Below are 22009 nucleotides of genomic sequence, written 5' to 3'. Positions count from 1 at the left end.
AAAGAAAGGGAAGACAAGTGTGACTCTATGCTCTATCCGTTTCATCACTATGGACAATCCATGCGTTTTCTTATCCATGCATTTGATAAGAAGGAATCCAAGGATACGCTATTTATTACTACCCTATCAATTTATCATCTTGTTTGTGACCATCGACAAATTGTGACGCCTATGAATAGATAAGTATTGTATTTATCCGAAGAAAGGTCAGCAAGGATCTAATTTTTTTAACTCGATATTCTATCATGCAATGAAACATATTTCTAAGAAAGTTGTTTGCTTAAGACTTATTTACTTTCATCTCTAACAGATTGTTCGGGACGATCAATCATAAAATGCAGAATCTATTTTTCTAGAATAAAAAAAATTATATACCTCAAATCCTTTAATTTAATATATTTTCAATCCCAAAAAAAAATTATTCCAATGATAAAAAAACAATATATATATATATATATTGTTTATATAAAATAATTTATTATATATATTATTTATATACTAGATTCATCGAATTATATATTATTTTCTAATATAATAATTCCACATGGATTCTCTTGAATACACACATAAATTGTGGAGCCTGTAAAATACTCTCCAAAGGTCCAATGAAAAAAGAGTATGTATGTTATACCCTCGAGGGGTCAATAGACAATTCAAAAAACTCGAAGGGTTTATGTGAAAAAGTTCCCATTTTCTCGATATTTTAGCTATAATTAATTATCTTTGGTTCCACGTTCTCGCCTCCCTTCGCGAATTCCTCCGTTGCCGAGCGAGCAAGCGAGCAAGCGAGCGAGAGCAATGGCAATGGCGTCGGCGCTCCGTAGGCTCTCTTCCTCCTCTGCGAAGACGCAGCCTTTCCTGCGGAGCTCTCTCTACTACATGGTCCCTTCTCCAGCCAATCCTTCCAAAATCTGCAGGAAGGCAAAAAGGTTGCCGCCTCTTGTTCTTCTTGGGACGGAGGGACGGTCGGATTTGACGTTTTTGCTTGTTCTTTTCATTTCAGTCTTCCCTACGAAGTGAAGCCGTCTACGAGAAGGAGAAATCTCGCGTCACGGTGTGTAAATTCTTCTGTTATCGAATAGTTTGAGCGGCAATTTTGTGTTTCTTGGTTCAAAAGTCATCTTTTTTATCCTTTATCTGGCCGAAGCAGCTGAACGCTCCGTTGGAGGTCGTCGATCCGGAGATTGCGGATATCGTCGAGCTTGAAAAGGCGAGGCAATGGAAGGTAGGTACTACCTTCTCGTTTCGCCGAATCTTCTGAGATGAAATCGAGTCTCATTGGGAAATTTTTCCTTAATGTGATGGAAGGGACTTGAGCTTATACCTTCGGAGAATTTCACGTCGTTGTCGGTGATGCAAGCAGTAGGCTCCATCATGTCTTTAAAAAACAGTGAGGGGTGCCCTGGTGCAAGATACTACGGAGGAAACGAGTATGATTGGGTTACTTGTTCCTGTGAAGAATATTGTGTGTTCGATGGATGTGTCTATGAAACCAAAATGCCAAGTTTTTGTGAATCCTTTTGTCTTTTGAGTATGAGGTCCCTTCTGATGAGAATCACCCTTCCTGTCTTGCTGCAGATATATGGACATGGCAGAATCATTGTGTCAAAAGCGTGCGCTTGAAGCTTTTCGTTTGGATCCTGCAAAATGGGGAGGTAACATGAGCATCACTCTTTGGCTATTTTGGTGAAGATAGAAGAACCCAGTGTTCGATGTTTGTTCCTTCTTATGTGGTTGGCGATAGCTGATGTTTTAATATCATTCTTCTCTACACCATGGCCTGGTAAAGCATTGTTGACTTTGGGATTATAGAATTAATTCTAGACCCATGCTTTGTGCAGTTCTGTATCTTGTTCTCATGTGAATTACTCCATGCAGTTGCTTCATCATATGTGCTTGATTTTTGTCCCGATTCTTTGTTGTTAGTTATGATTATGAGGTGAAATTTCATATCTCATAGTTGTGTTGTCTGGTTACATCTCCAAAGCAAATCAAGCATAATAAAATAATGAATCAAATATGGCAATCACCACCAAATGAACTTGATGATTGAAGGTTAATACAACTCGCCAAAAGTTGGTTCCTAAAGTATTGATATAAGTAATCCTTTTACTGAAAAAACAATTAATTTGAAGCAACAGCGGGTTTAAGTCTATATCTAAAACCTTTGATTTTTTTTTCCTTATGTTGATTTTCATATAGAGAGATGCCTAGCATCCCAGTGGTATATTAGGATGTATGGGTGGTATTGCCTTTACAAAATGGTTCTTGCATTAAATGTTATATAAAATGTTACATCTAAATTGTTCCGATGGTTCCTGCAGTAAATGTGCAGTCTTTGTCTGGGTCACTTGCTAATTTTCAAGTATATACTGCACTCTTGAAGCCACATGAGAGAATAATGGCACTTGATCTGCCTCATGGTGGACATCTTTCTCATGGTTACCAGGTGAGTGCTATGTTAAAGTTCTCTTTTTGTTTTATTATCTAATGTTCCCTGATACAAGTGAAGTTCATTTTGTTTTGTTGTGTCATCAGGCGATGAATTGACTGTTTATTGCAAGCATATGTTCAATTCTGTAGATTCTTAGTTTCTAAAGTCAAGTGTATTCATATCGATCTTATTGTAGGACAGTAGGAGAATGAATGTAGGTTTTAGATTGATATAAATGAAGTGGTACATCAACTATTTTCCTGTGTGCTTTATTTTGTATAGTGGAACTGTATTCACTATTGTGTACCTCAATTTTGTCCCAATCATAAACATGATTTGTTGAATGTTGTCACTGATAAATGCAACTCTATGTTATCTCGTTCAATAATCCAGCACATAGCCTGGTAACTCTTATCTAACAAAGAACTAGGAAGAATGGATAAGGAACAAGGTATTGGCACTAAGATTGCACATGCACTAGATCAATGTGCAGAGGCTTGTTATGTGAAATGGTCTTTGAAAAGACACCTTGACACTGAGGCATAAGCTTATTTCCCCTGTATGTGTACTTGATCACTATAGCACCTTTGGTTCATGACATATACTACCAGAGCTTCCAGTAAATTTATGATGCAATTGGTCGCAATCTTGGTGCCCATGTCATCAGTTTAAAAACTTTTTAAGTTGTGTTATACTGGTATCATTGAAAATTTTCAGGTTTACTTTCTTTTTCAATCATAGGTGCAATGTTGCTTGTGGGCTTCTAGTGTTTTCTAGTGAAATTTTATGATCTAGTATTTGATTTACTCTGATGTTGGTATCTAAATTCAAAATCTTATGGTCCTGTTACCTGTCTTATTTCTGCAGACTGATACCAAGAAAATATCTGCGGTCTCCATATTTTTTGAGACAATGCCTTATAGGCTGAATGAGAGTACCGGATACATTGATTATGATCAGGTGGCTGCTATATTTTAATTGTTTGAATTTCATTTTGCTATCAACCATACTTGTGTTGCTGCAAATCATATGAACTTTTCATGCATCCTATATACCATTATGTAAAGACTTTTAGAATTGAGAAAATCATTTGCAGAAGTTCATATGCATATTTCCAATATCCAAAATTTTGATGTCAATAGAATAACATTAAGGACTTCAATTCTCAAGTTACCCTGTTCACGCACATTAAGTCTCAGCTTCTTTTATTGATTTATATTGCACGAGATGCTCATGCCCATACTCTAGCTGATCTAAAGTTCTCTACAGCTGGAGAAAAGCGCTACACTCTTCAGGCCAAAATTAATAGTTGCTGGAGCTAGTGCATATGCTCGCCTTTATGACTATGCATGAATTCGGAAGGTAGACTCTTATCTAGGCACTTTTGTCAGCTGAAAATTATATATTCATCAAGAGTTTTAACTTCCGTGGGTATTATTGCATAGAGTGTCTCATTTTTAGGTATCAACAGGTATGTGACAAGCACAAAGCTATCCTTCTGGCAGATATGGCACACACTAGTGGACTTGTTTCCGCTGGTGTTATTCCATCTCCATTTGAGTATGCGGATGTTGTCACAACTACAACTCACAAGTCGCTTCGTGGACCAAGTGGAGCCATGATATTTTTCAGGAAAGGAGTGAAACAGATCAATAAACAAGGGAAAGAGGTGAATTGAAGAAAGTTCCAATATCTTCCAAGCTGTTCCTTCACAACTTATTGCAATGGATAAACAAAAATAAAAGTACATGTGCTCTTAATATAGTATTGGAATAACTAGAGTTGAAATTGCTAATGTTAGGTTATGTATGACTTTGAAGAGAAGATCAATGCAGCAGTCTTCCCTGGACTTCAAGGTGGTCCTCACAACCACATAATCACTGGATTAGCTGTTGCGCTAAAGCAGGCATGCATCATCCAAAACCATTTTCTTCTTTTTTTCTGGTTGGTGAAAAGTTAGTGAACTCAATGAAGATTAATGGAGACTAAGGCTCTGTTTGGATAATAATTTATGAAGAGAAGTGAAAGAGAAAAAATAGTGAAGAGTTAGGCGATAATACAAGAAAAAAGGAGAAGAGAATCATACTTTTTCTTCCTCTGTTTGAATGTGGATTAGTGAAAGAAGAGGAAATACAATCTGTCCCTTGTTTGATTTGGTTAATCAAGAGAAGGAAAAGGGCGTTCTATGAGGTAGTTTACAAATTCGTCTATGGTTGTTTCAGAAACTTGTCACGTCTCTGCCAATAAATGTAAGGGAAACCAACAAAAATCATATCTGAATGTCCCTCTATCCACTCTTCAGATCTCTTCAATTTTACAGTGAAGCAAAAACGCTTTCAGGAGCTACTTCTCTCTAGTCAATTCTCTTCTCCGTACTTCTCTTCATCCAAACGGGCCCTAAAAGACCGAAAGAGGAATCAGCAATATCAATTTAGTTGGATAAGATATGATCAATTAATCATTGGACTTGCTCATAGACTTAGCAATCAATTCCAATCAGTACAAGATTTTTGTTTCTTTAACAATATACCATATAACTAGCTATGGATGCCATATTATGGCCAAGATAACTTAGGCAAACTTTGGGCTTCTTATCATACACCAAAGGCCAATTAGGAGCTGGTAAGTGTGCAAATTCAGCTTCTGTTTTGAGGAGCATGAGTTTGTGGCATCTAAGCCTGGAGACTAAAACAATATGAATCATCAAATCTGCCGTTAAACTTGCTGCTGGCTTGTTAGTCTTTTACAATTTGTCATGACATGTAGTCTGAAATTCTTTTCCATTCGCGGAAGTGCAGGCCACCACCCCAGAATACAAGGCATATCAAGAGCAAGTACTAAGTAATTGTGCAAAATTTGCTCAGGTATGGTTGTGTGCTAACTTTGTTCTTCTTTTTGTCATTTTCATGTATAGATCTGTATTGAATGCTAATGTACTGGCTATTGCTTTATGCTAAGTCTGCTCATGTATGATTAAGCTTTGTTTTAATCTTACCTATCAAGCAAACTGCTCTGCTCTAACAGACTATAATACTAAAAGTTTGTATGTATTGCAGTGCTTGGTCGAGAAAGGCTATGAGCTTGTTTCCGGTGGAACAGAGAACCATTTAGTCTTGGTGAATCTTAAGAACAAGGTAAGATGAACACAAAGATGTCTATTTAGTGCAATTTTTCAGCATATATAGAAACTCTCATCGGGTATGTCAGTGAGTAAATGGACTTGTTTCAATGTTCTTTGTCTAGTTTTGAATGGTAAACCATGTAGATGACATAATCCTAAAATCATGGTTTATTTAGATTTCTTCAAACTGTGCCTCGTTAGTGGTAGTATATAGATAACAGGGGACATATGAGCTTCTAACTATTTTATATATTTGCCGACATAAACTCTTTTACATGATAGGATTCCATCTTAAACGTCTGAGTCCATTTACAGGGAATCGATGGGTCTAGAGTTGAAAAGGTGCTGGAATTAGTTCACATTGCAGCTAACAAAAATACAGTACCTGGTGATGTATCTGCCATGGTTCCTGGAGGCATCAGAATGGGTACATGCTTTTGATGTCAGTTAATTTTCAGTAATGCTTATCAGATCAAGTTTTGTCTTACACACCATTTTCTGCTAATTCAGGAACCCCGGCCCTCACATCAAGAGGATTTGTTGAAGAAGATTTCGCCAAAGTTGCCGACTTTTTTGACACTGCTGTCAAATTGGCACTGAAGATCAAGTCTGAAACCAAAGGTTCTATTTGTTTGTCTTCTTTTATCCCTTACTTTATCTCTTCATCTTATGTATTATTGCATGACAATGTTCACAAATCTACTAAAGTATTTGTTCTATTTTTCTTTTTTCTTCAAATGCACATCAGAAGGATCCAAGCTGAAGGATTTCCTAGCCACCATTCAAACAAATGCAAATATTCAATCTGAGATTACAAAGCTCCGCTATGAGGTGGAGGAATATGCAAAGCAATTCCCAACAATTGGATTTGACAAGGAAACAATGAAATATAGAAACTGAAGATGAAGCTGAGGCTGCAAATACAAGGTATGCTTATCTAAAATAGATTTAAATGATTAAGTGGCAGCTCAAATGTATATTTCTCATTTTGGGTGATGGTGATCAGCTTTCTTTTTTCTTCTACCCCCCCCTCTAAGCCTTCATACTTGTCATCTTCGGTGAAGGTGAATCCTGCTAACCATGACCTCACTATCTAAACCCATGATCTTACAAACTATGACACAAGACTTCTGCTATCTAAAAGCGTACTTGTAAGAAATAGACTGATCAGAAACTGAAGTTGAATTTGTTTTCTATGCAGCAAGCAGAAGCTGTGTTGTTCAGGGGGCTCATCACAACAAAATTGTTATTTATGATGTCATTTGTATCTGAAATGTACGAGAAGAGCAAATTTACAGCCATTTAAGAAAGTGAAGCCTTGACTTGACTATTACTTCTGATGTACAATTGCTATGCAGCCTCGACGCGATCAGGTAGCATATTATACATTAGTAGTCATATTGTAAAATTAGTAGAATTTCCAATAATTCAATCAGTAGAGTTCCTGAGCAGTTGAATTGGCAATCTGGAACCACTGAAACTGGTGACGTAATGTTGGTAAGGTTAGAACACCCTTAACAAGGTGGAAGACATGTTTGAGAGTTTTGCTGATCTTTTGGCTTGCCTTGAAACAAAGCATATGGTGGTCTAATGTGATGCTGTGTTGTTTGCTTTGCACGCAGAGAAGTGGGAAATCATGACAGTGACATCGTGCTTTAAGATTCACGCGGGGAACATTAGCACAGCAGGCGGCATCAAGATTCGTGCAGGGACGCTTGGTGCCGTCTCGTGTTGTTTCGTCCCCGCAGCTCGCGGTGGGCCGAAACGGGCTCGATGGCGGCCGCCGTGAAAAGATGGGACGACGACGCCAGGCTTCGACTCGTCCCGTTCCGTTGCGCTCCTCACGGCCGCGCGCGTCCCCCGCGATCCTCCCTCCCGTAACGCCCTCTCGTCCCTACACGCGTCCGTCATCTTCCCGCAGTCCTCTCGCTCTCGCGACCCTCCATCTCCTGTATTTGGCGTGTACACCCCGTCCACCTTCTCCAACCTGGACTCCTTTCGACTCCTGCTCGCCCATGTCCTCTCTTCCGGTTCTCCCTATATCTTCTTCGTTTCCATCCCCTTCTTCTTATTACGCGAAGCTCATCCACAGTGGTTGGCGGACGACGACGACGACGACGACTTCGTGCGGTGAAGCAGCTCTTCGGCCACAGCCAACCCCGGGTTCTACTCTGACCACCCGATGGCCGTGAGCCGTGAGCATTCCCCGTACGACGCCGAGCTTCCCAGCACCGCGCCCGCCGGGTCCCTGGTGCTCGAGAAGGGTAACATCCACTCGCTCGCAGCCACCGGCTGCCTCCTCTACGGGGGCTTCGACAGCAAGAACATCCGCGTTTGGAAGAACCAGCAGGACTTCGCGGAGTTCAAGTCCAGCAGCGGGTTCGTGAAGGCCATTGTCGTCGCGGCAGACCGCGTCTTCACCGGCCACCAGGACGGCAAGATCCGGGCGTGGAAGGTGTCCCCCAAGGACGCCACCGTGTACAAGAGGATTGGGAACCTCCCCAGGCTCAAGGACATCCTCTGGAGCTCGCTCAACCCTTCCAACTACGTGGAGGCCAGGCGCCACAGCAGTGCCCTGTGGATCCGCCACTCCGATGCCATCTCTTGCCTCAGCCTCAACGAGGAGCAGGGGCTGCTCTACTCCGGCTCCTGGGACAGGACCTTCAAGATCTGGCGGATCTCCGACTCCAGGTGCCTCGAGTCCGTCGTCGCCCACGACGACACCATCAACTCGATCGTGGCCGCCGTCAGCGGGCTCGTCTTTACCGGCTCGGCCGACGGCACCGTCAAGGTGTGGCGGCGGGAGCTGCACGGGAAGGGTACCAAGCACGCGCCGGTGCAGACGCTCCTCAAGCAGGAGTGGGCGGTGACCTCACTCGCGATCAGCCCCACGGCGCCCGTCGTCTACTGCGGCTCTTCCGACGGGCTGATCAACTTCTGGGAGGGGGAGCAGCATCTGGTACACGGTGGGGTGCTCCAGAGCCACAAGATGGCGGTGTTGTGCCTCGTGGCTTCCGGTAACCTCCTGCTGAGCGGCTCCGCCGACACTACCATCTGCGTGTGGCGCCGCGAGGGCGCGGTGCACACCTGCCTCTCGGTGCTCAGCGGCCATGCCGGGCCCGTCAAGTGCCTCGCGATAGCACCGGACGCCGGCGGGGATGAGGACGGCGGCAGCGGCGCCACGAGGTGGACCGTGTACAGCGGCAGCCTAGACAAGTCCGTGAAGCTGTGGCGCGTGTCCGAGCAGGCACCGGAGGCGCTGCTGAGGGGGCCACAGCTCGTGCCGGGGGGACCCGGCGACTCGAAGGCGTGCTAGGCGAGCAACGGAAGCGGCGGCGATGGCTGCGGCTCGCAAGTATGAGCGGCCGTGTCAGAACGTGACACGCTCACGACCACCATGAGCCATGTCTGCCGCAAAGTCAAAGCTCCATCACGTGCACGTGGCCATCAATTTTCGTGCAAGCACAGGATGGTGATGCGTACAATGCACTGTGAATACAATACCTGAGCGTTTGAGGGCCTCAAGATAAAAAAAAAATTCCCATTTTTTATATTCTCGTGTATTTATTATTTTTAATATCATTTTTTAAAAAAGAAAAAAAAATAAAAAAAAAAGAGAGAACATTTTATTGCAAAATAATCAGCTTTGCTTTGCTGGGAATAATGTCATCAGCAGGTCTTGATTTTGAAGAAATATCATTCTATCAAAATGCTCAATTGATCAATTGATTTGTTTATATAATTAACATTCTTTGGTGTGCGGATTAAATATTTTCCTAATTTTAACGTTACGATCGATAGTCATCGAAAAAGCATGCGTCCTTCCCTATAGTCATCGACACGAGCATGATTCTCGTATCGATCCTTACCTAACTTGATCTTTGCGAGAATCACACCGGCCTACAATGAGGCTCATCCCTTATTTTTTTCTTTCTTGGGTCATCTATCGTGAGCAACTTGATGCACCTCACCAAACCATAGTTTCGAGAAGGCCCACACACCCAACAATATAAGGCGTTAATTCCAAGCAACATGGCTCAATTTCTCTTCCTTTCCTTCAAACACCTAATGCAAGTGGTCATTCATGCTTATCCCAAACAGGTCCCAACCTTAACAAACGGTTCTCTCACTATCGTTCTTCCTTGAAGTCACTCGTAGAAATATGCGCTTGTCAGTCATCGATATTAATGAACCCTGGGACAACATGAGGGGTACCCCAACCCACCATTGACCTAATACCATCAGCAGCTCTAAGTATAAAAGCCTATCTCCAATGCTCATCCGAGGGATCAAGTCGAAAATATCTCCCGAAACTGATTGCTTGTGTAGGGGGGCCTCGATGAGGCTTAACGACACTTCGGGAAGGCTCCAGAACTAATTTCTAATGGACAAGCAATGTCTCATGATCACATCAATCGGATCCGCTTCCTACCCCGATCTCCTCACATGACTGACCCATCTCATAGGCCCATTGGATGAGCTTATACCTTCGGACCGAATCAAGTCGTACCAACCAAACTGCAGCCATGCATGCATGGATCATTGTCATGCTTCGCTATCTCTGCTGCTCCCCCCACTCCTTACTCGCTGTGAGATCTAATTCTTATATCCCTCTCCTCCTCTCCCTGTCCGACGCAGCCTGTCCTCGATGGTATCTTGGTTGGCATCTCCTTCACTTGAGAAGGGAAGGTGATGGTATATACGACAACCTTCCTTCTCTTCCCTTCCGATCCCAGACACTATAAGCAGGAGCCTGCCATGGAGATCTGCAGCTCGTGCGACGCGGCGGCCGTGGTGGCGGCGGCCTCCTCCCCCACCGCCAAGCTGGTCCTGCAGGACGGCAAGCTGCAGCAGCTCTCGCGGCCCGTGAAGGCGTCGCATGTGCTCCGGAAGGACCCGGCCTGCTTCGTCTGCAACGCCGACGACATGGAGTTCGACGACTTCGTCTCCCCCGCCCATGCCGACGACGATCGACAGCCCGGGCAGCTCTACTTCCTCCTCCCCGTCTCCATGCTGCGGCGGCCGCTCCACGCTGAGGAGATGGTCGCGCCAGCCGCGAAGGCCAGCGCGGCTCTCATGGTCTCCGGCGGTTTCCACTCCCCCGATGCTTCTGCCGCCAAATCCGGTAGTAGGCTGGTGGTGGAGCCAGGGCAGCGGAGGAGAAGGCCGAGCTCCATGAGAGGAGGTGGCGAGGGACGAGATTTCAAGCCCGGGCTTAGCGGCATTCCGGAGTAGAAGCGGAGAAATGGCACCAAGATGACAAAGATTACTCCTTGACTCGATCTTTCACACAGCTTGCATGCTCTGTTCGATCCGCAAATTATGAGAGGAGCTACATTTGCTTCCCGAGTTCTCGTCATCCACCGAACACATCAACCGAATCCAAATGGATGCAGCACAAAGACTTGGAATTGGAAGACACGGACGTAACGAGGTCTTCTGGTAGGCGATCAGTTTGACCAAGGATTGAAAGCCTCGTATGATTCTATAATCTAAATCAAGAGAACATCAACTGATGCGATCAGAACAATTTGCATTGGATTATGTACATCAATCAGTCACAAAGCCTATTTCTTCCTCAAGACTGTACATGCTGGATGGCATCAGTTCAGCTGAGCATTTCCAAGTTCTCTTGGCAACAAGTACCTGAAAGAGAAGTTGTGAGGCACCCACTCGATGATCTTGCGGCAGCTGCTTTCATGGCATCCGTTGATCACCAACCTCAACCTCTCGGGAAGATAGCACTTGATCATGTCCAGTAATTCTTGAGTAGATTGATTGGAGTCCTTCGCGAAGAAATCGATAAGTCTTGGCAGAAGAATCTTGTATCCCTTTCGAACGGTCACAGTTGCATGGATGTACTCCATCTTTGCAGATTCCAGCTGATGGAACAATCTCTTTGGATGGAACACTCTAACCTGAAGAAGAAGAGCAAGCAAACCCCATCATTATGGTGTCGATTCTTGTCACCTGAAGATGGTTTTCCCTTATCCTGATCACTAAGAACTTGTTTTACAAAGTAAAATGTGTTTTAAGTTTACCGCGGGATCTGAATGGCCTCCTGAACAAAGTGCAAAGCGTATCAGAGGTTCAGGATTCTTGATGGCATAGGTTTTCCACTCATCACCATCTTTGATCTTTACTTGTGAGAAGAGTAATAACCGTAGCCACTACAAGTGAATTAGATATCAAGCTCCAGTTGAGGTATTAATCAGCAAATTAACTGAAGCAGCTGAACCAAACATGAAAGAAATCTAACCGGTATCAGAGAACAGGGACAAGTAGTAGATTATCAAGCAAGAAGATGTTTCCTTTTGATAAGAATGCTTTTCTTTCGAAAACAAAAGAAAGAAATGGATGTATTCTTCATGCTAGTCGACGAGCAAAAACGTATTTAATTTGCTTCTTCTTTTCAAAATTTTGGCCATATTTAATGCTTGAGGAGGTGACCAATTAACAATGCAGCAAAAGGGAACAATGGATATAAAATGATTGTAACAAGATCAAGAAAAAATGCTATAAAGATATGGCACTGAAAAAATTTGCATGAAACGACGTGAGAACAACGCAACGCAATATCAGTGTATGACTGTTAGGATCATGCAGAGCAACTGCTTAGATGTCAGAAAAAAGTCTACAGGAGCTCAATGGCTTCGGAAGATTATTCAATATGAAGCAGTGCATAAGGCATACCTGCCCAGGAGGATGCATTCGGCATCCAAGTATTGAGCCCTGTATTATGTCTGCATTTATCATGCGACCACCTATATTGTATATATTCTGGAAAAAATAACATTGAGATCAGAACTACTACCTAATATCTCAAAGAGGCCACCTTTTGAATTCACCTCTGAAGTAGATTACCTTGATTAGTAAGGATGCCTTTTTTATGTTGCTTCCTGGAATCCCATATTCCAGATGTGCCTGCATACATCACATCAAGAGATAGGGCTTTCATATTTGAAACTGAGAAAGGTAGGAGTATGTCAAGGAAAATAGGCAAGTTCTTAGTGCTGATGGATAAAGAGAGGGAAAAAGAATTACATGCATCATAATTGCATTGTGTATGTTAATCCAGAAAGCAATCTTTTCATCATTGCTCATCGATCTCGGATCAACCATTTCCAATCGCTGAACAAGCAATCTGAAATAAAAAAACCAATCAAGTCAAGTTTGTTAAAAAAAAATTTCTGATAAATTCCCTGAGAGTTTTTATCTTGTAAATGCTTATAATCAGATTCAGCAATATGATTCCAGAAAAAAAATGCATCTGTTCTTAATGAATCATTAGCATGCATACCACACTTGCATGCACAGGTATTCTATGCAACTGAACAGAGTAGAAAATGCAATTATGCAGCGTTTCTTATAGTCATGCAGTGACTCACTTATAATTCTGCAGCATTTCGTCAAGATCACTAGACCTTCGGCTGTGCTTGCATATTGAAGACACCTCTACCATCACACTGTAAGGTCCACTGAAATCCTTTAATCTTTCAGTGCAGCAAGAATTCTCCAACCATGCATCAAGGACGCCTTCTCTTTTACAATAAGGGCTCTGCAGTTCTTTCATATAACAGGGAGAAAATGTATTCCTTGATGAGAAGGACAAAGTAGGTGAAGATGTGACACAGTGATGCCCAACATGGTCATCTGAAAGTTTACAATAGATGGCACACATGGACTTGATAATGTCTTCAGATAGTTTGTTTGGTGTCTCAGGAATGTGATCAGCAATTGTTGTTCCAAGATGATCTGCCAGCCTTGTTACCCCTGAATTGAAGTCTTGTCCATGCTGTACACAAACCAAAACGATAATGATTAGAAGGCAGTTGCGATAGGAGAATGAACTTGTTATTGATATTTATTTTTAGGAAGCTGGAGGTTTATCTCAAGAAGTTCAAGACATGTAAAGTTTTCTTTTCTAAGAAGGAAAGAAAGATGGGAGTATGATCATATACTTTAAGTAACGATAAAGGTAGAGTATGGCATGCCCCGAGAGCTCGAGCTAGATTCTTTGCCGAACGTGACCCTTTAGCTGAACATACTGAGCGTGGCACTAGTGATGAATGGCTGCGGTGAATGCCACGACCATGCTTCTCTTGACAATTAACAGGACAAGCTTCATTGCATAACTTGTTTGCTGATTTTCGTGGAAGAAGAATATGACTTGACTGAAATGCTGATTCGGCTTTTCTGAATGGGATATCATGTGTTGCAGCTTCTGGAAATGGCATTGACTGGGAAATCAGTTGATGCTTCTTTACATCTTCAACAGCAGTGGGAGATACATTTGATATACGTTGTTCAAAGACTCTTCGGTAGAGTGATAGAAGATATTGTTCCAAATGCACAACCTCTAACTCTAACATCGCAATCTCCCTTATTAGCTCCTTGGTTGGCTGCCATTACAAGAAAGTACATCAGTAAATTCGAAGTCCAATGTTGGTGCAGAAGATATTTTAATGATGTTAAGAATACTAACTCGTAACTTTCAAACTTGACTGTAATTATTCGGTTTCAGGAAAAGATATGACATTTTTTTATCATATATGAGTCTTCCATCTTGGTTGGAAGGCCCAAATTATGCTAATCGTTGTAATAATGACATTTCAAATCAAGCAACAACAAGATTATGGATCAAGGGACATCTTTTTTTTGTATGAAACACCATTATTTTTGTGAACTATATGGAAACTAGATAATAAGAGGTAAAAACAAACATTTAATAAGTAAAAAAAAAGACAAAGAACTTACCTTTGGAATATAACCATCAATCGATGTATCAATGGCAGAACTCTTGTGCCGCAACGCTTTTTCTAGAGCTTGTCGCACAACAAACTGATCCTTGAGGCATTTCTCAAGTTGTTGAATCTGCATTAAGGAAGTGAGGAGGTAATTTAAATGTGCAAGAAACCTTTTAAAAAAAAGATTGATAAAACTGACAGCAAAAAGCAACCATTGCGACAAAAGTAATATCCTGGTAAATGCTTGAGATGCATGACACAGTTTCCAGTTCAATGTAACCGGGCCTCGTGGTTGATTAACTAGATACTGCTTAAACATGTTATTCACAAGAATTCCAGAATGATATAAGCAAACCACAACAGAGTTTAGGATGAATATTTTCCATGAAGTACCCATGAGCATCATGACTTTTGCCCTTTAAGAAGAAATACAATGCACTAATTACTTTCTCTCCTGTGCAATATAGTCTTTCTCATGGTCTTGGCAGACATCAGTTGGTAAGAAACACGTAGCAATTGCCAATATCAAGCAAAAAGTTGAAAGTGATGTATGCAAAAACAATGTGTGATCAAGATCACTCCATAGTCGCTATTGAACCTTTACTTTAGGTGATGGTACCTCTTTCTTGAGAGAGCTTTCAACCTCACAGTTAGGTGAAGGCCCTTTCTTGATCTCAGCTTGGCCGACTTCTTCCACATCCTTGCAACCATATCAAATCTAGGATTTAGTGTTTCACATTTTCGCTCCCATCGTCGAAAGAATACAATTAGGAAAACAACAACTTCCAACAAATTGCATTGCAGTAACTACCAACTACTGAGTAATTAGAGTGATCACTTTCTTACCATCCTAACATGATGAAATGATTTGACCGATACATCCGGTTTGTCCGTCCTTATTCTCTTGTCTGAATCACTGCAATTACAGAGGAATGCTGTCAGCAAGAATTCTAATCGCCAACACAGGTTGCAGCTTCACATCCTTCTCAACATTAAATTTAGAAATGAATGATCTTATTTTCGAAAAATATACGATACACAAATTATTCAGAATCCAAAATTTAAACTTGCGCTTGTCCTTCTCCTGTCATTTAAGCCTATTTACAAACACATGTAATGCTACCAAAGACAGGAAGAGAAGCGCGAGATAGAAATAGCTAGGTTGGAGATCAACAACCTACCTCCTAGAACGCCTGTGCCTAGCAGAGACCTCTCCAACAGAGCCCATTGCTTCCACAGGAATAATCTTCAGCGTTCCACTTCCTGCATTTAAGTGACTTCATTGGACGCAAGAAATCACATCAAAGAAGCCTAAACGAGCGGAGAAGGAGAATGCCTCGCACGAATGAGTCGTCGATCAGTTCAACCAAGCTTCTCACTCCACAAGCCCCTCTGCATTCAGAAGCCTCTTGTTCCCTCAACACATATCCACTATTATACGTTCTAACAAATCAAAGAAGAAGAAGAACAATCTGCATCCTCACACGGAGACTCATCATCAGACTTGGTGTTGTGGGGGGTGAACCCACGGATGAGTGGCTGTCTTGTTAGGAACAGTCGAGTCAGTGTGTCAGTCGAGGACAGAGCAGATGCTGCAATGCAGGCAAGGCCTGATGCCACAGCCATTAATGGAGTTTGTCTCTTCCAGACTTCTCCTTGGAATAGCTGCATGTTGCAGTGGGAGCTCATCTCGTCATGTGACTGAATAAAGTAGAATTCATACGCCATCAGTACAACTGAAACTTCCATTTTGTTATCACAGGAGAGTGGGTGTCGAAGCATCACAGGGTGTCCATCCATGAAGCGTGACACAGCGATGCATACGTTGACGTTACAAGACAAAGAGTCTTTGAGAGCGAATAAAGAGAAGCATAAAGGTCTTCACATGCCTCAGTGAAGCTTCTCAGTGTCGGTAGCGTGAAAACGGAAGGGGAACTGCAGCGTACATCTATCTGTAAAGAGAATGTTTTCACAGCCTCTTCAGATCAGAAGGTGAGGCGTAAAGGGATCATAGCCTGCCTCGACGAAGTTTCATGGAGCGACTGCTTGTCACAGAATCCATCGCTTAAAGAAATGTGCGTTGCACTGGCATTTTCACAAACAGTTGCAAAAGAGGAAGAATAAGGTGCATCTCTGCAGCAAAAAGACTGTTGCCTTTGGCAGCTCGGAGAAGCTTTTAGATCTTCACAGTTCATAGAATACATGGGATTGTGGAAGCCATTGCAACTGCTACAGTGATGTAATAATTACATGGTTTCCGGTCCGCGAAGACTCCTCATAAACTAATATATATGCTAGCATGTCTTCTTCGTCAACGAGTTCTCGTCATCGGTAACGTCGTCATGGAAATGGCAACCTTTTTGTAATGAGCGACGTTATAATACGATCAGAAGACAGACATGCTCGAGGTTTCATGTGCTTTTGGAGCTGTTTCCACCGAGGGTTTCGATCGTGGAGTGATGGATGGCTTGGAGTCACTTGAAAGGTCAAAGGGGTGGAGGAGCATTCAAGGTCCTTTACAAGTAGCTTCTTTTTCTACTGTCGAAGTAGGTGATGGATCTGTGTCGGAGCGCAGCTTATCTGAACAAGCATCGGAGTTGGGAACAAGTAGATCCATGTGATCGACAGCATAGATTACAGACCGCCGCTAATTGTCAATGATGTTCTTTCGTTCCTCGAACTAAATCTATTACAAATTGAGTGGATAAGATCAAGCTCTTCATGGTAGACAATCTTGGTTGGAGCAGGAAAAAGAGTAGATTGCTTCTTCTTCTCCCAACAGTAGTAGTGTCGTACGTAATAGTTTGGACTCGGATACTCTTCGTCTTGCAGCTCTCAGTGGTCGGTTGCAGTCGATCTCAGCCACAGACGCCCAAAATGGTGGGTGGGTTGATGATGAATTGGATCTGCCCTGAAATGGATATGATCACAGTCCAATGCTGTTCTGCAAATATGCCTGTGGAGTAACAAAAACCATGTCAACCCCCTTCATTGTGCACATTACAAATTCAAACAGATACCTGCAACTCCATCGATTGAATGATTCACATAGAAGACAAGTTTCTCCTCGATATAGCCAATCATTTTGGAACATACATAGGGAATAGGGTGCAAGAGGGAAGATTAAGAAACTACTAGAGCATGGAAGAGTTTACCTATGATCACCAGAATCGAAATAGGTAAGAGAGTGGTCATTAAAAGGGTAATAAGGTTGCATTCTCCACATCTATAAGGTTCTATGAACAAACATTTCATCTCTGACAGTGGACTTCAGCTATTTTGAAAAGATAAAACTATTTCGTAGACAGAATAGACCAAATGCAAATACCAAGATATCGGTTTGTGTGTGCCTACTGAATGATAATAAAATTGAAGACAGTAAACCAACTACAAGATAGAATCACATTATTATAGCCATTTTGCTTAAAATAAGAACAATTACAGACTAAGATAGCTTCTGTCAAGATCAAATTTCCTTTCTTTCATTATCTATACAATCTTTTTTCTCTTTCAAACCTCATGAAAATATCAAATAGATAAGATGGCTTTTGGAAGTATGACATGTAGACACATGTCCACCTCTTTCAGCATATAATGATGAACAAGTTTATCTGCTTTATGTTGGAGAGTTCATGCTTGAGCAACTAATATGTGTCCCTAATTGATGGCCAAGAATGTGAAAAAGGACTCATGAAAATATCCAACTCAATTAAAAGCCGTGAAATTACTAATAGCCCAATAAAGCAGCCACCTTATGTTCACTCCTAATGTTCTCTGCACATGACTTAAAGAAGGAATCTGCAAATGAGTTCATCCTTTGAACCATAAAAGTGAGCTCCAATGACTTCCATGAGAAGAGATGACACCACATCAAAGGAAGATAAGATTCTACAATGTTTAAAGTTCAAAAAAGACTTGACTTTATGTTACTGCACACAATACACAAGTGCACCGGAGCAACTTTCTGCAGTGGTAAAACAATCTAGCTGCCTAGAGATTATGAGAGTAGAATCACTTGAATGTCAAATAACTCGTCTCATCAGCTTTAAATGAGGGGAAATACTGCAACAGAAATGCTATCAGTTTCTGTTCTTGTTCTACAAAGTCATTTTAGAATTTGTATACATGTGCAGTTAAAGACGAACGATATCTAGCATGCATGAATTGGTAAAAAAATTAGCTGCAGAGTGAAGATTCTCAGCACAGTGACCAAAATACCCATAATTGAGTCTTTTAAAGTTTTCATGAGTGAGATATTGGCGAATGCTTTCAACGGAGAGACCACCATAATTTTTTTTACTTCTTACTATTTACATATAGTTTCAAGGATCAAGCAGCTTGCAAGAGACAGGTGTTGGATCAGGTCGGGTCCTGAGGGATCTGGATAAAATAACAATCCACATTTATGCAATCTCAGAAAATAGAAAAACACATGGATCAGGTAGTGAAAAATCAAAAGTATGACAATCGCACTCAGCTGCATTATCAGGACACTTATTCATTCTTCTCAATTTGATACCAAAGAATTCATGGTTAAATGATAAGAACAGAAAATAGTGAATTACATCAGACTACAGAATCTGATCATTTTTCTATTGGAATGAAAATTTTCTAGGATGCTGCAGAATTGACTTTGAACAAGACTGTAATTCAAGATGTGGCATTGTTCATTTTCTATTACTTAATATGTAGAAATTGAATTTGATTATTGCTCATTTCCATGCATTGTTCATGAAAAATATGATTATTTTTTATGCATTTTTTGATGATGTCAACTAGCTCAACTGAGGAATACCTTGATAGTTTATTGCAAGATCTTGGACTTGAATCTCGCCTTCATCACTGACCTTTGTATAAAAAAAAAATTAAATTCAAAGAAAATATGGCAGAATTTAAGGGATTTTTTCAGGTTGCTACTGTATTTACCAAATTTATATTTAGATGAAAATGCTACATAGCTGGGTAGAATTTGACACCTGAGTACAAACCAGGCGGATCTTTAATCCTTATAAACATCTATAGCCTGAAATCAAAGAACCAGTATAACTTGACAGCACCACCATCTGTTTTCCACACAGGAGACAAGATCAGTGAGTTAATTTGATCTTGTAGATCTCTGATATATTATGGCAATGCCGGTTTTTCTAGCACTATTCCATAGGCATCATTTCTTTCCAAGCATGGCTATTACAAAAAAAGGGTAAGATAAATGAAGAGAAATTAAGATACAGACACGAGGAAGAAGTAAATGAATGATAAGAAGACGTCTTTCAAATATTCCTTGGTGCATAATGCATTAGCAATCAGCTAAACCTGAAAGGAAAAAAAAATCAACCTTTCTACTTGCAATAATCTCTTGAACTAGAACTTTGCAAGTCATCATGTTTCTACAATGTGTAAACAAACTTATAAAATATATGAACACAACCCTGTTTGAAAATTATGATTTACTCGATCAAGACCTTTAGTCTCACAAAATCTTGCATTGATGAAAAGTAGTTCCATTGGCAATTACATTTACAGTCCAACCACAGGTATTTAACATGACACTAAGCTCTAAAACGAACAAATGAAGAAGCATCAATATGATACGATCATCTTAAGCACAAAAATTCAAGGAAAAAGATCACCTCGGCAGATTGCCGATGCAAACTAAAAAAATCACCCGTATCCCAGCGTTGATGGATAAACAGGTCGTCGCATGCGGCACTCGGCCTCTCACCTGCAGGAAATTCTATCACTTCCCCCACAAGCACTCCTCCCATATATATCATGCCATCAACGAGAGCAATTCGAGGTTTCAAGAAACCACACATCGAATTAGGTAATTTTGTCCAGGTCATTTCGGTTCTTCAAAATCGAGAAAAGACGGGAAAAAAGATCCATCGAGGAACCAGGACTTGAGATGATCGAACAGACGAAACCCTAATGATTACCGACGACATGATGGGACGGGTCCTCACGATCGGCGACGACGCCTATACATCCGTCGGCGACATTGCAGGGTGGAGGATCCTCTCCATCTCTACTTCAAATTGCAAAGTTCCAATTCCATCGCATCTCGTTATCTCACCCGTAGGCTGATCCAAGCCCACCCGACCCCAATCCGACCGTCCAACCTATAGCTCGAGCAGATCCTGATCGTTCATCACAGGGAAGGGCGTTCTAGTCTCTAAATAGAGAGGTAAAAAAAGAAACACAGGCTATCATCAAGGAAAAAAGCATAAAAGAAAATAATAAATTACAAACTTCAAATAAATATATTTTAAATTTAAATTATTATAGAATAAAAACAAGAAGAATGTGAGAACTATCAAATGAAAATAGAGATTTTATGCATATACAATCAGATAAAATATCTAACATACAGAAAAAATAATTTAAATTTTTTTTAATATATATATATATATATATATATATATATATATATATATATATATATGAAACTCAATCTCACTAAGTCAAGGCTCAACACATACCTCTCAAAACTATCATATATGGATATCGAAAAAGAAGACGAATAACATATACCTCTCAAATCTATTCTATGTGAATATTTAAGAAGATAAACAAACCAAGCAAAGAATGATATTGGCACGGCTCAATCAGATCAAACATCTTAAACTAAAATATGATCAAATCTGATTGAGCCATTCCAACATCACACTCTCACCCAGCGAGCTCCATCGTTTACTTCATAGCATGTTTCTGCAGGAAGAGAAGGTACGACATGTTAGTAGAGAGAGGAGCAAGTAAGGATGGAGGAAGAGGCATCGAAGAAATAGAGGAAGGAAGGAAGGAGAAGGATGGTTGAGACGTCAATGTCTTGTCTTCCACATGTGCATATTGTATACATATCAATACAAAATTTTACTTGGTTCTCGATGCAGTGGCTGTGATGAACATATTGCATGTCTCTGGGGTTGGCAGAAGATCATGGACAATAGAGAAGAATCCAAGGGAAAGAACAATAGACAAGCTTTTCTGTGAAGTACGCAGACCAGATCCAAATTTCAAGTTGGATGGGTCCGAGGAAGGAGTGTGCTCGTGAAGTCCAAAAAAAAAAAAAGAAGGAAGATAAAAAAGTTACCTCAGCGAGAATCAACAGAGCGCACATTTTCCATGAAGAGAGCTCACATTTCTGGTCTTCCAAACAGTCATCGATGTTTGTTCCTGAAACAAGAAGTCAGTGCATTGGTTGGATCGATTTAATACCACCAGTATGTGTTACTTTATATTGATCCAACAAATTAAAGCTTCTGCGTCATGCAACAGGACAAGGAGAAGGTTTAGTCGGTTGGCCGAGCTAACAGTATACTTGCTTCAATAATGCACACCGACTTGTCCAATCACCAAAGAGAGTTCTCAAGGTGATCACAAAGAAGAACGAGAGTGGTGAGGAAGAAGCTGGCGTTGGCAGGCAGTGACTTGAAGGGAAGGTAGAGATTCCACTGATGTCTATGGATTTGTGTGTCTTTGTTTTGATGATATGGAAGACAGGCAATGGGGACGCCATGGCCAGCAACAAGCCCTCCTCCGATCTATAGTTTGGCCATCAGTTCAGCCAGCATGTAAGAACAAAGAAGGAATAGATATAACACATGATAAAAGGATATCAACAGAAAAAAACAAATTAAAATTAAAATTGCATGACATAATATGTCCTATTATGAATCATCGTGAAGAGATACTTCAATCTAGCACAGC

The 22009-nt window shown here is 41.2% G+C and overlaps 3 protein-coding genes and 1 pseudogene across 3 annotated transcripts; 3 read left to right on the top strand and 1 right to left on the bottom strand.

The window, feature by feature from the left end:
• Positions 1–858: 858 nt before the first annotated feature.
• Positions 859–7106, top strand: LOC135585643 (serine hydroxymethyltransferase, mitochondrial-like; annotated as a pseudogene).
• A 163-nt stretch (positions 7107–7269) lies between these two features.
• LOC103980058 (protein JINGUBANG-like) lies at positions 7270–9221 on the top strand. Its single transcript, XM_009396341.3, has one exon. It carries the CDS (start codon positions 7738–7740, stop codon positions 8869–8871), a length of 1134 nt encoding a protein of 377 aa, XP_009394616.2. The 5' UTR covers positions 7270–7737; the 3' UTR covers positions 8872–9221.
• Positions 9222–10095: 874 nt separating this feature from the next.
• LOC135633590 (uncharacterized) lies at positions 10096–10833 on the top strand. The gene has a single exon (XM_065143229.1). The coding sequence runs from the start codon at positions 10248–10250 to the stop codon at positions 10788–10790; it is 543 nt and encodes a 180-aa protein (XP_064999301.1). The 5' UTR covers positions 10096–10247; the 3' UTR covers positions 10791–10833.
• A 205-nt stretch (positions 10834–11038) lies between these two features.
• Positions 11039–15748, bottom strand: LOC135633589 (uncharacterized). Its single transcript, XM_065143228.1, has 12 exons — positions 15639–15748; positions 15484–15565; positions 15149–15218; positions 14922–15002; positions 14313–14429; positions 13517–13957; positions 12944–13350; positions 12600–12699; positions 12420–12479; positions 12249–12335; positions 11597–11725; positions 11039–11473 (listed from the first exon to the last, which is right to left on the bottom strand). Exons 2-12 carry the CDS (start codon positions 15528–15530, stop codon positions 11159–11161), a joined length of 1854 nt encoding a protein of 617 aa, XP_064999300.1. The 5' UTR covers positions 15531–15565; positions 15639–15748; the 3' UTR covers positions 11039–11158.
• Between the last annotated feature and the right edge of the window lie 6261 nt (positions 15749–22009).

Source organism: Musa acuminata, chromosome BXJ3-3 (genome assembly GCF_036884655.1).
Source record: "Musa acuminata AAA Group cultivar baxijiao chromosome BXJ3-3, Cavendish_Baxijiao_AAA, whole genome shotgun sequence".
NCBI lineage: Eukaryota > Viridiplantae > Streptophyta > Magnoliopsida > Zingiberales > Musaceae > Musa > Musa acuminata.
This window is presented reverse-complemented; position numbering and strand designations above follow the sequence as displayed.

Coding starts and splice junctions, on each gene's coding strand:
- LOC103980058 (XM_009396341.3), top strand. CDS start 7,738: ATGGCCGTGAGCCGTGAGCATTCCCCGTACGACGCCGAGCTTCCCAGC.
- LOC135633590 (XM_065143229.1), top strand. CDS start 10,248: ATGGTATATACGACAACCTTCCTTCTCTTCCCTTCCGATCCCAGACAC.
- LOC135633589 (XM_065143228.1), bottom strand. CDS start 15,530: ATGGGCTCTGTTGGAGAGGTCTCTGCTAGGCACAGGCGTTCTAGGAG. Junction 12,336..12,419: donor AGGCATCCTTACTAATCAAG/GTAATCTACTTC, acceptor TATTTTTTCCAG/AATATATACAATATAGGTGG. Junction 11,726..12,248: donor GAATGCATCCTCCTGGGCAG/GTATGCCTTATG, acceptor ATTCACTTGTAG/TGGCTACGGTTATTACTCTT.